Consider the following 13,886-nt stretch of genomic DNA (forward strand, 5'->3'; position numbering starts at 1 on the left):
GCACATAAAAGCATTTTAGGCAACTTTCCTAAAATAAACTAGTGCTCGTGTCTATAATATAACATACACACATCTCACAATTTCCACTTAGCATTCTAAGTTTAAATCTAGAAACCCTACAAATTTCTAGTTCGCTTAAACTAATGCTCTGATACCAACTGTGACATCCCTAAAATCTCGGCCAGAAAAGACCGATTTCATTTATGTTTTTAAAATAATTTCAGAGTAAATCCTTTTGATTTGAAAGAGTTGCGGAACATGTTTCCAAAAACAAAGTATGATAAAATAATATTTACCAAAACATTTCATAAAGAAATGTATTTTCATTATAAAATCAAGACTCGGGATGTCAAGTTCCGAAACTACTACAACATTATCTATATATATTAGCTTTATCTAACATTTTATTTTGATGCTTATTTTCATTCTTAATTTAATTAAGTCACACAACTAAGCACAAAACACATAATACTCAAATAATACATCTTTATTATTTCAATACGGGTTAGAAAGGTTAACCTAGACATTTACATCGCTATTAATGACAAGCCCAGAAACATGGGCGTTACACCTTGGACTTGAATAATGCTAAGTCATGGGTAAAGTAGTATTTTACCCCAAGCATAGAATTATAGTTACGTATTGGAACCTTATTATTAATTGGGTGTCGTTTTGATGTTGACAGTTCGGGAACCTGTCAACCAATAGCTAGGGTTTTACCCGCGAGACTTCAGTAGTGCGAGGTGAGTCTCCTCACCATACCAATGGGTCAAAGATACCAAGGCCAACCCATTTTGCATTATGTGGTACACTAGTTGATGTAGTGATGTGTGGTATGTCAGTTGGTTATATGATATATCCTATGTTATTTGTTTTTATGATATTTACATGAAAGACCATAGGGGGAGCCCATGATACTTGGATGTAAGAACATGTGAGGGAGCCCATAGCTTTTCAGGTAAAGACCATGGGGGAGCCCATGACACTCGGATGTAAGACCATGTGGGGGAGCACATGGCTTTTAAGCTAAATACCATGGGGGAGCCTGTGACACTTAGGTGTAAGACTATGTGGGGGAGCCCATGACATCCTGGAGTAAGACCTTGGGAGGAGCCCATGACATCCTTATATGTTTATAGGCATTGTTTATGTGATATGTGGTATATTAGTTGTTTATGTGATGTGTGATATGCTAATTGTCTTTGTGATACTTGCATGAAAGACCATTGTAGGAGCCCATGACACTTGGATGTGAGACCATGTGGGGGAGCCCATGGTTTTCCAGCTCAAGACCATGGTGAGAGCCCGTGGTACTTAGGTGTAAGACCATGTGGGGGAGCCTATGTCATCCTGGAGTAGGACCTTGGGAGGAGCCCACGACATCCTTATATGTGGTAGAGATAACTTTTATAGCTAATATGATATATGGTATGGGGTAGAGATAACTTGTATAGCTAATATGATATGTGGTATGTGGTAGAGATAGCTTGTATAGCTAATATGATATGTGGCATGTGGTAGAGATAACTTTTATAGCTGATATGAGACGTGTTGTGTGGATTTTGTGTGGGGTATGATCTGCGAAACTCACTAAGCTTTGTGCTTATGGTTTACAGTTTTGATTTCAGGTATCATTGATTTGGAAAAGAAGGTCTCAGATTGATTGCAATGCACACACACCTATGATTTCCACAATGAATGATTTTGAGATGAACTCTGATAAATGTTTTACTTAATGATGATTTGAAATGTTTGAAATAAATGGTACCAATGTTTTAGTTATATTAAAAATGAAACTTTTACCCTTGATTTTTGGGTCGTTACAGATAACCAACTATTTTGAGTAAAATTGAGGGCATTTATAGCAAAACCCTAAAAATAATATGAGTTCAAAATCAATAGGAATAAGCTAACAATGAAAGAAAATTGTGTTTTTAATCAAAATGAAGTTAATTTAGATGGTTCTATACCTAATATTACATACATACCAGCCACATATTATATATATATATATATATATATATATATATATATATATATATATATATATATATATATATATATATATATATATATATATATATATATATATATAGTGTTAGGTTTCGGGTTTACATAATTTAGCTTAACCCGTTTAAGATTTTTTTTCTCCAAATTTACTTATATTATATCCTACTAGTTATTTTTATTTATGTGGCTTTGAGTGAACAAGAAGTTGCAAGTTTATAGCTTAATGATAGAAGATTAAAAAGAATGGAAGATTGTTTTGACAATTAATATACTTATTTTGGATGTAAACATTTGACTTCAAACTCATTTTATTTTGTCGTTAAAATATTAAACTTTTGGGAGTGTTTGAATAAGTATTTGATATTAAAAATTTTACCATGTCGTAATTATAGGGCCTTTTATTGTGTCAAAAATGTCCACAAAATAACTAATTACAAGTTAAAGGCTTAAAGCAATGAATTTTTATTTGAACATATTTGTCAAAAGCCACTGTTAACAGAAACCATGCAAAATTGACCAAATGTAATTTAAGTCGATCCAAGTATTCAACCATTTTGTAAATGTACTGTACAAACTACAAAGCTAACTTTTTACTACTCTACACTTTCGATCCCTATACGGCTATACCTATAAGTTATTTGCTAAAATGAACAATGATTATTTTATTTCATATTTAATGTGATTAACCCGTAACCCGAGACCCGACTAACCCGAACCTTAATAGGGTCGGGTTTAGGGTCAATTTTTAAAAATAAAAAACCCGACTAACCGACCCGATTAACCTGAAACCCGATTAACATAATGACGAAAATTCGAAAATTGGACTAAAACCGAAGATGAATGTAAACCACAAGACCAAAACTGTAATTTACTCACAAAACTATTATTCCAATTGTTGGTGAATTTTGAACGTCATTTTGGAAGAATGAAAACTATAGACATAGACGATCGAGGAATGATTGTTTTCGTGTGGAATTGTGTGTGTGAGAGAGAAAGATATGGAAGAGCTGGTCTAGCAATGAAAACAGTTGTTGAGCGAGGATATTGGCGACAAATTTGATTCCGGGTAACAAAAGCAACTTTAGATTTTGAATTTCGAATTTGATGCAGATTTCGCCGATACAGATGCCTTGTTTTTTTGCTTGATTTGATCCGACTATCGGACAGCTCAAAGCTGGCACCAGCTGATTTTCAGAAAGTTAGCTTTCAATTTTGTGGATTTCTTCTCAATTTACATTCTATTTAAGTTATGTAGATCTTGTATGATCTATGCAATTACACGAACGTTTCAGATTCTCTATATCTATATTCTTAAAATTTTGATAGATTTCCATCGTCTAGATTACGTGGACCTTCGATCGTATCTGTTGAACTGAATCTCTTCTCCAATTTAACTTCTGTCTCCATATAAATACGTAAAATTCAATGTGATTTACATGGCTGTGTTCAATGGCTCATGAAGAACATACTTCGATGTGTAGCAATGGTAGATTGTCGAAAAAGCTGAAGAATAAGAAAGTACCACAGAGAGGAATGGGAGTTGCTCAGCTTGAGAAGATCATATCAGAAGAACATCAGAAGAATGATATCGCTATTTTGGCTCCTAATTCAAACAATTTCACGCCGCCGCCGTCGATGTCGATTCCTTTACCACCTCCATTGCCGCCTAATCACCACCACCGTTTGATCCAAATTACCGATGCGACGAATCCTGTTTTAGTTTCTAAGCCAATGCATTCGATCATTAATGGTGGTAGATTATGGATTGGTGGCGATTACCGATTTGTACTGGAGAATCCGAATCTGAATCCGAGCATGTCAACAAATCGGAGTGATTTACAAAGATCACACCTTTTTCAGCAACCATGTTCTTCATTAATGGTATTATATATTGTCAATTAACATTACAAGTTATTAAGAACGACAACATCATCATCATTATCATCATCTGTCATGAATTTTCAGATCGAGCTCCCTTCAAACCAAAGCAACTATAGCAACAACTACTACCCACCATTGAAGCCACATGAAGAGAAGGTTCATGTTATCCTGAATTCGCCATTTTCAATCCTCAAAATCAATACACGCAGAGTGAACATTGGTCATAATTATTCATGAGCATGATACACATTTTTTTTTTGTTGTTCATTTGGTATGAACAGATGATCGGCATGAAGAGACCATACCCTTTTTCAAAGGAAAATATGCCAATTCCTTCTTTCAACTTCAAATTCCCCTTCTCTTCTTCTTACAGCAATGAATTCAGGTAACAAAAAAACGTTTCATTTTGATTCAAATTTCATCTCCTCAATCTCTTATCATTGTTTTTTAATGTTTTTGAATGCTTTCACAGAGAGAAGAAGAGTTCGAATTTAGTTGCCAAAGATTTTCTCACATTGGCTCCTCCTCAAATTCAATCATCAACTTTACCACAGCATCAAGTGAGTTCTTTTTGAACAGTTTTCCATTTTGTTTGACTTTGGAGTTGACTTTATGGTTTGACTTTTTGCTTAGGGTCAAACAAAAGATGTATCCGGAAGTGAAAGGTCAAACGAGCAGCCATTTTATAGTTTCTTTCCAGCAGCAAAGAACCATGGAAACAACAATGGTGAAGAAGGTGAACATGTTGATCTCAGTTTGAAGCTGTAGAAGATTTCCTTTATTTATTTATTTATTGAAGTTTGATTTTTTTATCTTTTGTTGCTTTTTGTGTTTTAGTCATTCATCCAAATGTCATTTTTCGTAGTTATTATTCTTTTAATTGTAATTCTTTATTGTAGGAATCAATAATTGGTCTTGTAAAAACACTATTACGTTTTGAAGTATAAATGATTTTTTACCAAAAAAAAAAAAACTTTGTTTTTAGACCCGTTTATTCGTTGGTGTTCTATACTTATTCAAATGTAATTCAAGAGTTTATCACATTTTGAGTTCATATAATAATTTCATTATAAACCAAGGATTATATAAAAAAAAAGCTTCCATGTTAATTAAACAATTTCTTAAAGCGTAAGTCAAATAGGACACAAAAGAAAAAAACAAGGAGAACTCGAGGCAAATTTGTAACATCTCGAAGGCTATTAGTGACTTGTCCATTGCGATGGGGAAACTTGCGAGCAAGGACGCATATAAGAAGTTCGGACCCAAGAGGTCGCATCACTTGAGTTTGGTTTGTTCATGTAATCTAAGGCTAAGGGGTATATGTTATTGAAATATTTTCCCGTGAATTACTTGACTTTCATTAATCAACATATATACAAAAATTACATGAGATGGGCTGATAACCTTTGTAAACAAAACATATGAGCTATACTAACTGAATATACAAATACATAAAAGATCTACTAACAACCAACATAGTTGGAACGAGAGTAAAACGACAGACATTTAAACTGGACCGAAAATCCAGAAATAAAGGCGAGTGAAGACTCTTCGTGAAGATGTCAACATATTGAGATGATGAGGGAACATGTAGAACACGAACATGACAGTGGCAACCTTGTCTTGAACAAAATGAAGATCAATCTCAGTATGCTTCGTGCGTTGATGTTGAATCAAATTTGAAGACATAAAAACCGCACCGACATTATCACAATACACAAGGGTAGATCGATGAGCAGAATAGTGTAGCTCGAGAAGAAAATTTTGTATCCAATAAGTCTGAACAACCACATTAGCAACTCACCGGTATTCTGCTTCGACACTAGAATGAGAAATAGTGTTATGACGTTTAGAGGACCAAGATAACAGGTTGTGTCCTAAAAAGGCGCAATATCCAAATGTGGAATGGCAAGCACTAACAACCAGCCTAATCAACGTCAGAATAGGCAATGATATCTCGATTAGGAGAACTGTAAAGTTGAAGACCATGGCAGTAATACCCCGAACATATCGAAGAATCCTCTTGAGAGCGGCGAAGTGAGGCTATCGAGGATCATACATATAAAGACAAACTTGTAGAACAACATAAGTGATGTCGAGTCTCGTAAAGGTTATGTATTGTAAAGTACCCGTAAGACTATGATATAATACAAAACAGGAGGATCAGAGGCGTCAAACTTGGCACATAGATTAACAGGAATGGATATCGACTTGCAATTTAGCGTAGATGCACGATCAGGAATTTCATTAGCATATTTTGTTGGGATATGAAAAGACCATCAACATTACAAGTATCACATATACCCAGAAAATAATAAATCTCCAAGATCCGTCATAGCAAACTCAAAGCTAAGAATAATAGAGATAATATGCATCAGAAGTTGAGGAGAGGATCCAGTGAGATCCATGTTTGTAAATAAATAGATCAGGGCTAGTCAATTTAGAGACGATAAGCATCAAAAATTACTTTTTAATAGAAGATTATTTAGAATGAATAATCTTAACTAAGTTGTAGTATATGTTACAAGGATTCCGTACATATAAAGAACGCCGTTGTAGTATATGTTACAAGGATTCCGTACATATAAAGAACGCCGAAATCCGAGTTATAACGAAGAAGTTATGACCTGTCGAAGTTTCGCGACAAAACCGGCACGACACAGCGCGACGTAAAAAGTGAATTTACGTTAGAGTGATATTTAGCCTTAGCAATCTAAATGAAAGTTGTAGAATACATTAAACCGTGAGTGTACATAAAAAGAACGTCCAAATCTGACTTCGTATGAGGAAGTTATGATTTTTCGAAGTTTCGACTTAGCAGTATGCAGCTCGAATACTCGATTTGAGATCGAGCGGTTTTTAGCCGAAACAATCTAAATGAGAATCGAAGGTCTCATTAATAGTAGTAAAACGATAAAAAGATAGGCAAAAACGGACGTCGGATGAAGAAGTTATGAATTTATAACGAAGTTTTCCTGTCCCGGCCTACTAAAAAAATAAATAATAAAAAATAAAGTCAAAATTAGCCAACGAAATCTAAACGAAAGTTGTAGAGCGTAGTCTCACCTACACAGGGATATAAAGAACGTCAAAAACGGAGTTCATATGAAGAAGATATGAATTTTTGAAGTTTATTTAATAATTTCGGTATTTAAATTTAATTAAAAATATCCGATATTATCCAAGGGGGGGAGTCAGCGTTCTTATCCCCATTACGCCCAGCGTAATGTAGATTTACGCCCAGCGTAAATGGGCTTCCAGCCCCTATAAAAGGGTGTCGAGGGCAACCGACTTCTTTGCTCATTTCTTCCCCTTTTCTCGCGTTTTTACATCGTTTTTCGTGCAAGAAATATCCCGAAGCCCCGGTATCATTCCCGAGCCTCGAAGCAAGTCCCGAGGCCCCGAAGATCCCGATAAATGCGATTCCCGAGCCGAAGCTCTGCCTGCGAGAAGCCGATTTTTGTGAAAATCTTCCAGATCTACCGAAGAATACTACTTCTACAAGTCGTAGTGTTGTCCGATCATCTTCTGATCAAGTGAGTGTGTGGTTAGTTTCTTCTAACGCATAACTATGAAGTATTTTATACGAAATACGTGTTATATGTATATTTTGTGTTATATGTGTGGATGTATATTCACGTTCTTCTATCTCATAGATACGATTTATTCTCTATGAAATATGTGTTATGTGTATGTGTCTCATCTGTTGTTTTGGAATATGTATTGAATGAGAATGTTATACAGGTTTTAAACTATGTATAAAAAATATATATTTTTATCTACTAATATGTCAGGTAGAGAATGGGTAGATAGTTGTGTGATAAACAGATGAGAGGCCTCAATGTCATTGTAATCCAGTCATCTAGCGGAAATTAGATGACGACCACGGACTTTTCTAGACAGTCCAGTGGAACGCTAACAGGCTCATAACATGTAGGTGTTAATGAACTTGGGTGTTCATTCATTGTATTCCATCCCCCTCATGGTTGCCTTATTTGACTTATATTGCTGAGGAACCCCCGAAGCATGTGTTGTCGCCCCGATGAAATATTCTTAGACTAGGTCCCTTGTGTTAGTTGTCTTAGGGACGTAATGTGAGAATAACGGGAATGGGTAATTGAGTTATTATTGGTTGATGAAATTAAATTAATTATTGTGGGTTGAAAACCTTATATGCTCACCAGGCTCTCAAGCCTGACCCACTCAGTTCTCTTTGCATTACAGATAATGACACAAAAGTATAAGTTGGTGGACTTGACGAGAGATTTTGGATTATAGATTAGTAGTTATAAATAACTGTTGTAAGGTTTATTTTATATTGTTTATACTTTTGGTCTGTATCGAACATGACATCCCGAGGTTTTATTATTTAATGAAAATACATTCTCTTTGAGAAATGTTTTGATAAATGGTTATCGTATTTTTGTTTTGGGGAACAAATTCCGCAACAGTTTTCTTTAAACGATTACTCTGATTTTAAAAATAAAGCATGAACAAATCGGTCTTTTCTGGCCGTGTAATTGGGGATGTCACAATCTTCACTCTAATCTCTCTAATTCTTATTCTTCAATCAAAATTTGGCCTTCCAAGGGTTTCTCCGAGGTTTTTAGTCTTTAAGTCGCAGGAATTAGCAGCTCTCTTAAAATCTCTCTAGATTTGACCTAAAAATCGGTATTTATAGTTTCCAAAAAATTAGTCCCAACGTTGTGGCACAATGCTCGCCACGACGTGAAAGACAGTTTTAATATGTATGCCCCAAATCTTCGTGCAGATCATCGGGAAGGTTCTTATGCAAGACATTTCGCCACGTCGTGACATGTATGTGGCCACAACGTGCAGTTCTCTTTATGCACACTTTCTTCTCTTCTTTCCCTCTTAATGCATGCTCCAACCTCCAAGTTTCCAACTTTGTCCAATTGTGGTCATTTTCCTTGATAATGTCCTTTTTTACTACAAAATAGAATATATACTTTATAAGCACCAAATATCTTTATAATTAATCAAAATGTAGCTAAAATGTAGTTAAATAATGCACCAATATATGTGTAAATATAGCAATATCACAGGTCTTAGGTGTAAAACTTTTATGAAATAAAAGGACAAGGATTAGAAAAATATATTGAAACAAGAGAACTAAATATTAGAATGAACTTATGAAGTTCTAAATATATGTATTGTATCAATTCTATCGGAATTGAAGGGGAGTGAAAGAAATCAAAGAACGAAGACAAGATGAAGAAATATAAGTTAGACGATCTAACTTCTTGAGGTAAGTACATATGAAATTTTAAATTTGGATACATGTCATAAAAGCTATATTGTCTTCATAGGGAAATATGGAAAAAAAATCACTAAAGTTTAACTCTATTAACGCAAAAGTCTTCCTTTTTTTGCAATTAAGCCTAAAAAATCAGTAAACACTTGCAAAATAAGACTTCTACCCAGTTAATGCCGGTTTTTTCCGAGCCAAATTGTAAATAGACAATCGGGTATGACTTTTTCTAGGGATGTCAAAGAGTTTCATTGGACCCCGATTCCATGGGGGCCCCGTCCCGTATAAAGGTGTTTGTTGAAAAACATCGGGGATGGGAGCGGGGGCGAGGCATGGTAAACCCCCGTTTTATTTTTGGGGGTGGGGGTGGGGGTTGACAGTCCCGTCCCGAAACTCTCATGGGGGTCCCGTATAATAAATTATATACATTTACCTATATTAATTATATAAATATTAAAAGCAATAGAATGATTTTTACATACCAAAATTCCCAAAAATAATTTTTTTCAGCCCAAACATGAACTTTGTTTAGCCCAAATAAGGTAGTTCGAACATGAACTTCGTTTGCCTTTGTTGACATCTCTAGCTTTTTCATTAATAAGATTAAAGTTTAAGGACTTTTCTCATTATTTTTCTTTTTATATATACTAAATTAATTTGAAGAAAAATCATATTTATTTATTAAAAAACACAATGATGATAATTTATATATCATATTAGGGTTTTTTTTGTGATTCTCTTTAGCAAATATCATATTTAAAATCATAAAGATGCCATTATATCCTATAAAACTTAAGAGGATTTTGTAGATTTGTTGCAAAAAACACATTTCTAAGCCACATACTACTTCATTGTTGAATTTCCAGGTTTTAAGTGTAAAACTTTTACCATAAAACTGAAGCCTACCAAAAAGTCTCTCACAATCGAACGACACTTCATAAGATAAAGGCTTACTAAAGGTTGTTATTCCCAAATAGAGCTCCATTATACATACTATATAGCCTAGAAATGTGTTTTTTACAAAAAATCAACAAATGTTCGATTAATTGTATTTATCGTATATTTTTATAACTATTGTAGAACAACTTAAATTTAAGAGTAAATTACACGAATGGTCCCTATGGTTTGGGGTAATTTGCATGTTTGGTCCCTAACTTATTTTTTTAACTCGGAAGGTCCCTACTATTTGTTTTTGTTACGCGTTTGGTCCCTATCTTACCTAAAAAGACTATTATACCCTTGATTTTTTTAATTCATTTAAATAAACACTCCCTTAATCCCACCCCCTCACATTACCTCACCTACCCCATTATTTTTTCCTCTTTAAATAATAGTCTTTTTAGATAAGATAGGGACCAAACGCGTAACAAAAATAAACAGTAGGGATCAAACGCGTAACAAAAACAAACCATAGGGACCTTCCGAGTTAAAAAAATAAGTTAGGGACCAAACATGCAAATTACCCCAAACCATAGGGACCATTCGTGTAATTTACTCTAAATTTAATTTGGTCACTTTTAAAAAAGTGGAAACTCTCTTCATTGTTATTCTTTACATTTAAGTCACTTTTTGTACACCTAATACCTAGAAATTTAACAATAAAGATAGCATGTGGCCTAGAAATGTGCACCATACGATAAAATCAACAAAGTCCTCTTAAATTATATATGATATAAAGGACATCTTTACAATTGTAGTTATCATACATAATATAAGAAAACTTTGTTGATTTGTCATATGGAACGTGTTTCTAAGCCACATGCTAAATATCCAAGTCTTAGGTGTAAAAAAGATGTGACTTAGTTGTAAAGAATAGCAATGGAATGAGTTTTTATTTTTGTAGAAGTGACCAAATTAAATTCAAGTTGATTTAAACCATATAACTTATATGTCAACATGGTTAAATAGTTACACAAACGTTATAAGAGCTATAATGGTTATAAAAACACATGCTAAAAATCTTATATAGTTTTGATATTCATTGAAATGAAATCACAAAAACAAACCCAAAAATGATATATATATATATATATATATATATATATATATATATATATTATCATTATGTTTTTTAATACATAAAAATTTGTTTTTTTAGGGAAATGGGTGTGTGGTATCTTTCATTTGCGTTTTTTAATAAATAAATATGAGGTTTTTTCAAATTAATTTTATACTTATTAAAAAATTTTAGAAAAATCCTTAAAATTTAACCCTATCAACAAAAAAAGTCAGAATTGATTATTTTTTTTTTTTTTGGAACCGGCAAATAATATATTAGAAAAGAGGCCAAAATAGCAAGAAACTATAGGCCAAAAGTACAAACTGCAGATAAGAAATATTTACATACAATAGGAAGGACTAGAGCACCAGTCAATCCATTTATAAGAACAATTAACTCTCCTATGTTTAATCCATGAAAACACCATGGATTGAATGTTCCCTGCCAGTTGGTTGGGTGATACCCGAATCTTATTAAAGACAAAATTGCACCTTGCTCTCCAGATTAGCCATGCAGTACCATAGCAAATGCTAATTAGGTTCCTCCTCTTCTTTAAGCATCTTCCCCATGTAGAGCAGAACCTCACCACGTCACTTATATTCCCAAATTAAGGATGAGGAATGCCAAACCACCTTAACATCTCCTCCCACACCTTTGCTGCCATCGGGCACTTGATCAAAGCATGATCAGTATCTTCTCTTTCCAGATCACAATAGCTGCACATAACTGAGTTGAAGTTGATTCCTCTCTTTTGGAGAGCACACGCAGTTGGGATACCATTTAAGACCGCCCTCCAAATGAAACACCGTACCTTAGTTGGGACCTCTGGAATCCAATCGATATTCCCTCCTTCATTACTCGAGCCCACCGTATCTATCAGTTCCCTTACCACATTGACATGGTAAACCCCATCCCCCGAGATGCTACATACCCACCTGTCTGGTTGGGAGTTTGGTAGGAATGATTCCACTTTGAGAGCCAATTCAGCAAATTCACATGCTTGAGAACTAGAGGATGGACTCGATTTCCATTCTCATGTTATTCCCCCGGTGTTTATCCTGTCCCTTATTTTGCACTTTTTAGTTTTCTCTAGCTTGTACAATTCTGGGAACATTGACTTTAAATTTTCGTTGTCCAGCCATTTATCTAACCAAAACAACGTGCAGTCACCATTACCCACCTGTTTTTTTATTACTTCATCAAAATTGATTCCAACTTTTAAGAACTCGCTTTTTACACCTGCTATATTGTTCCAAACACCCGGAATGGACTTTTTTGAGATACAGTCAGCAGCTTTATTCTTGAGATTATGGATACCCATAATAGACTCCCTCCATAGACTTGTACCCTCATTGCGCAACCGCGACCACCATTTTCCGATTAGTGCCAAATTCAAAGCTTTAAGTGAACCCATCCCCAGACCACCAGTTACTCTAGGAGACACCACCTTTTGCCAAGAAACCCAGTTGATTTTCCTCTACCCATAGTATTTATGACTCCAGAGGGTGCAACAAACAGAGAGAAATAATATGTAGGTAGATTACCAAGAACCGCCTTACATAGAGTGAGACGTCCCCCCATTGAAAGTGTTTTTGACTTCCATAAGGATAGTTTATTTACAGTTTGTTCTTAAAACATGCATTAACTGGTATAAAGGTTGTAATTGTTACTGATTTTTCGGGTTTAACTGAAAAAAAAAAGTATCAAAGAATGACTATTACATTGCCTAAATTTCAAGGAATTTTTTTTGCATATTTTTCTACTTTATAAATGGGTATTTTATTCACATACTATTCTTATGTGTTCTAATTAACATTCTTTGTCATATATCTTCAAATTCATCTTAAAATGTCAATTTTCTTACAATTTAAATCAAAAAATCCAGTTAAATAGATTTGGTCTAAACTCATACCAAACTCTAACACCCCGTTCCCAAGTTCAACTTAACGAGAAAAATGAAAAGAAATAGGTGGAAATGAGAAAAAATAAAAGAAATTGATGTTCATAAGTTTCATTAAAGGGAGAAAGTGGAAGGAAGCGGAGGGAAATAGAATGATCACTTTTCCTTCTAATTTTCCTTCCTATTTGGAAGGATTTGAAAAGAAAGAATAAAATGATTCATTTTGTGCTTCACTTCTCTCCAACTCAAGAACACAAAAAAGAAAATTTTGTTTTCATTTCATTTCTCTTTTTTTCTTTTATGACTTTCTTTTCTCTTCTTTTCTTCTTTTTTAATAAACTCAGGAACTAGATGTAATTGTTGAAAAGTCAACTCTCAAGCTCAAAGCTTTTAGCTTTTGAATTTAACTCCAGCCTATCTATTGATTAAAATTTAATTTAATTACTTTAAAGTTTAATTTAACTCAACTTGGAATTTTAATCAATCAACATTATTTAATTTTATTTAAAAAAATATATTTAATAAAAACTCACAACTAAAGTTTAAAACGTCCAACTCAAAATCATCAAAAATAAGAAGATTTAAAAGCGACCATCCTCCATACATTTGGGCTCAAGTACTTACCTTAGGGACTTTCCAAGTCAATTTCCCTAATTAAGTAAATTCAAGCTGCAAATGGTGAATCTATGCTATGCAAATCCAATTATGAATGCCTTTTCAATATAAATAAAAATATTAACTATAAGTCTGAAACATTAAATAGTTTTACAGCTTAATTATTGATGTAAAGCCAAGCCTCACTATCCCATTAAAGGAACCAAAAA

General features: G+C 34.0%; 1 protein-coding gene across 1 annotated transcript; it reads left to right on the forward strand.

Annotated features, from left to right (window-relative positions):
• The first annotated feature begins 2,927 nt into the window (after nucleotides 1-2,927).
• Nucleotides 2,928-4,799, forward strand: LOC145005968 (uncharacterized). The gene is made up of 6 exons (XM_078965066.1): nucleotides 2,928-3,076; nucleotides 3,492-3,891; nucleotides 3,976-4,047; nucleotides 4,173-4,276; nucleotides 4,364-4,451; nucleotides 4,525-4,799. The coding sequence occupies exons 2-6, from the start codon at nucleotides 3,544-3,546 to the stop codon at nucleotides 4,657-4,659; spliced, it is 747 nt and encodes a 248-aa protein (XP_078821192.1). The 5' UTR covers nucleotides 2,928-3,076; nucleotides 3,492-3,543; the 3' UTR covers nucleotides 4,660-4,799.
• The last annotated feature ends 9,087 nt before the right edge of the window (nucleotides 4,800-13,886 follow it).

Source organism: Lactuca saligna, chromosome 7 (assembly GCF_052625555.1).
Source record: "Lactuca saligna cultivar CGN05327 chromosome 7, ASM5262555v1, whole genome shotgun sequence".
NCBI lineage: Eukaryota > Viridiplantae > Streptophyta > Magnoliopsida > Asterales > Asteraceae > Lactuca > Lactuca saligna.

Bases quoted from the DNA above. Each gene is read 5' to 3' on its own strand.
- LOC145005968 (XM_078965066.1), top strand. From the start codon at position 3,544: ATGGGAGTTGCTCAGCTTGAGAAGATCATATCAGAAGAACATCAGAAG. The intron at 3,892-3,975 runs GTATTATATATT...ATGAATTTTCAG, and splicing joins AACCATGTTCTTCATTAATG to ATCGAGCTCCCTTCAAACCA. The intron at 4,048-4,172 runs GTTCATGTTATC...TGGTATGAACAG, and splicing joins TGAAGCCACATGAAGAGAAG to ATGATCGGCATGAAGAGACC.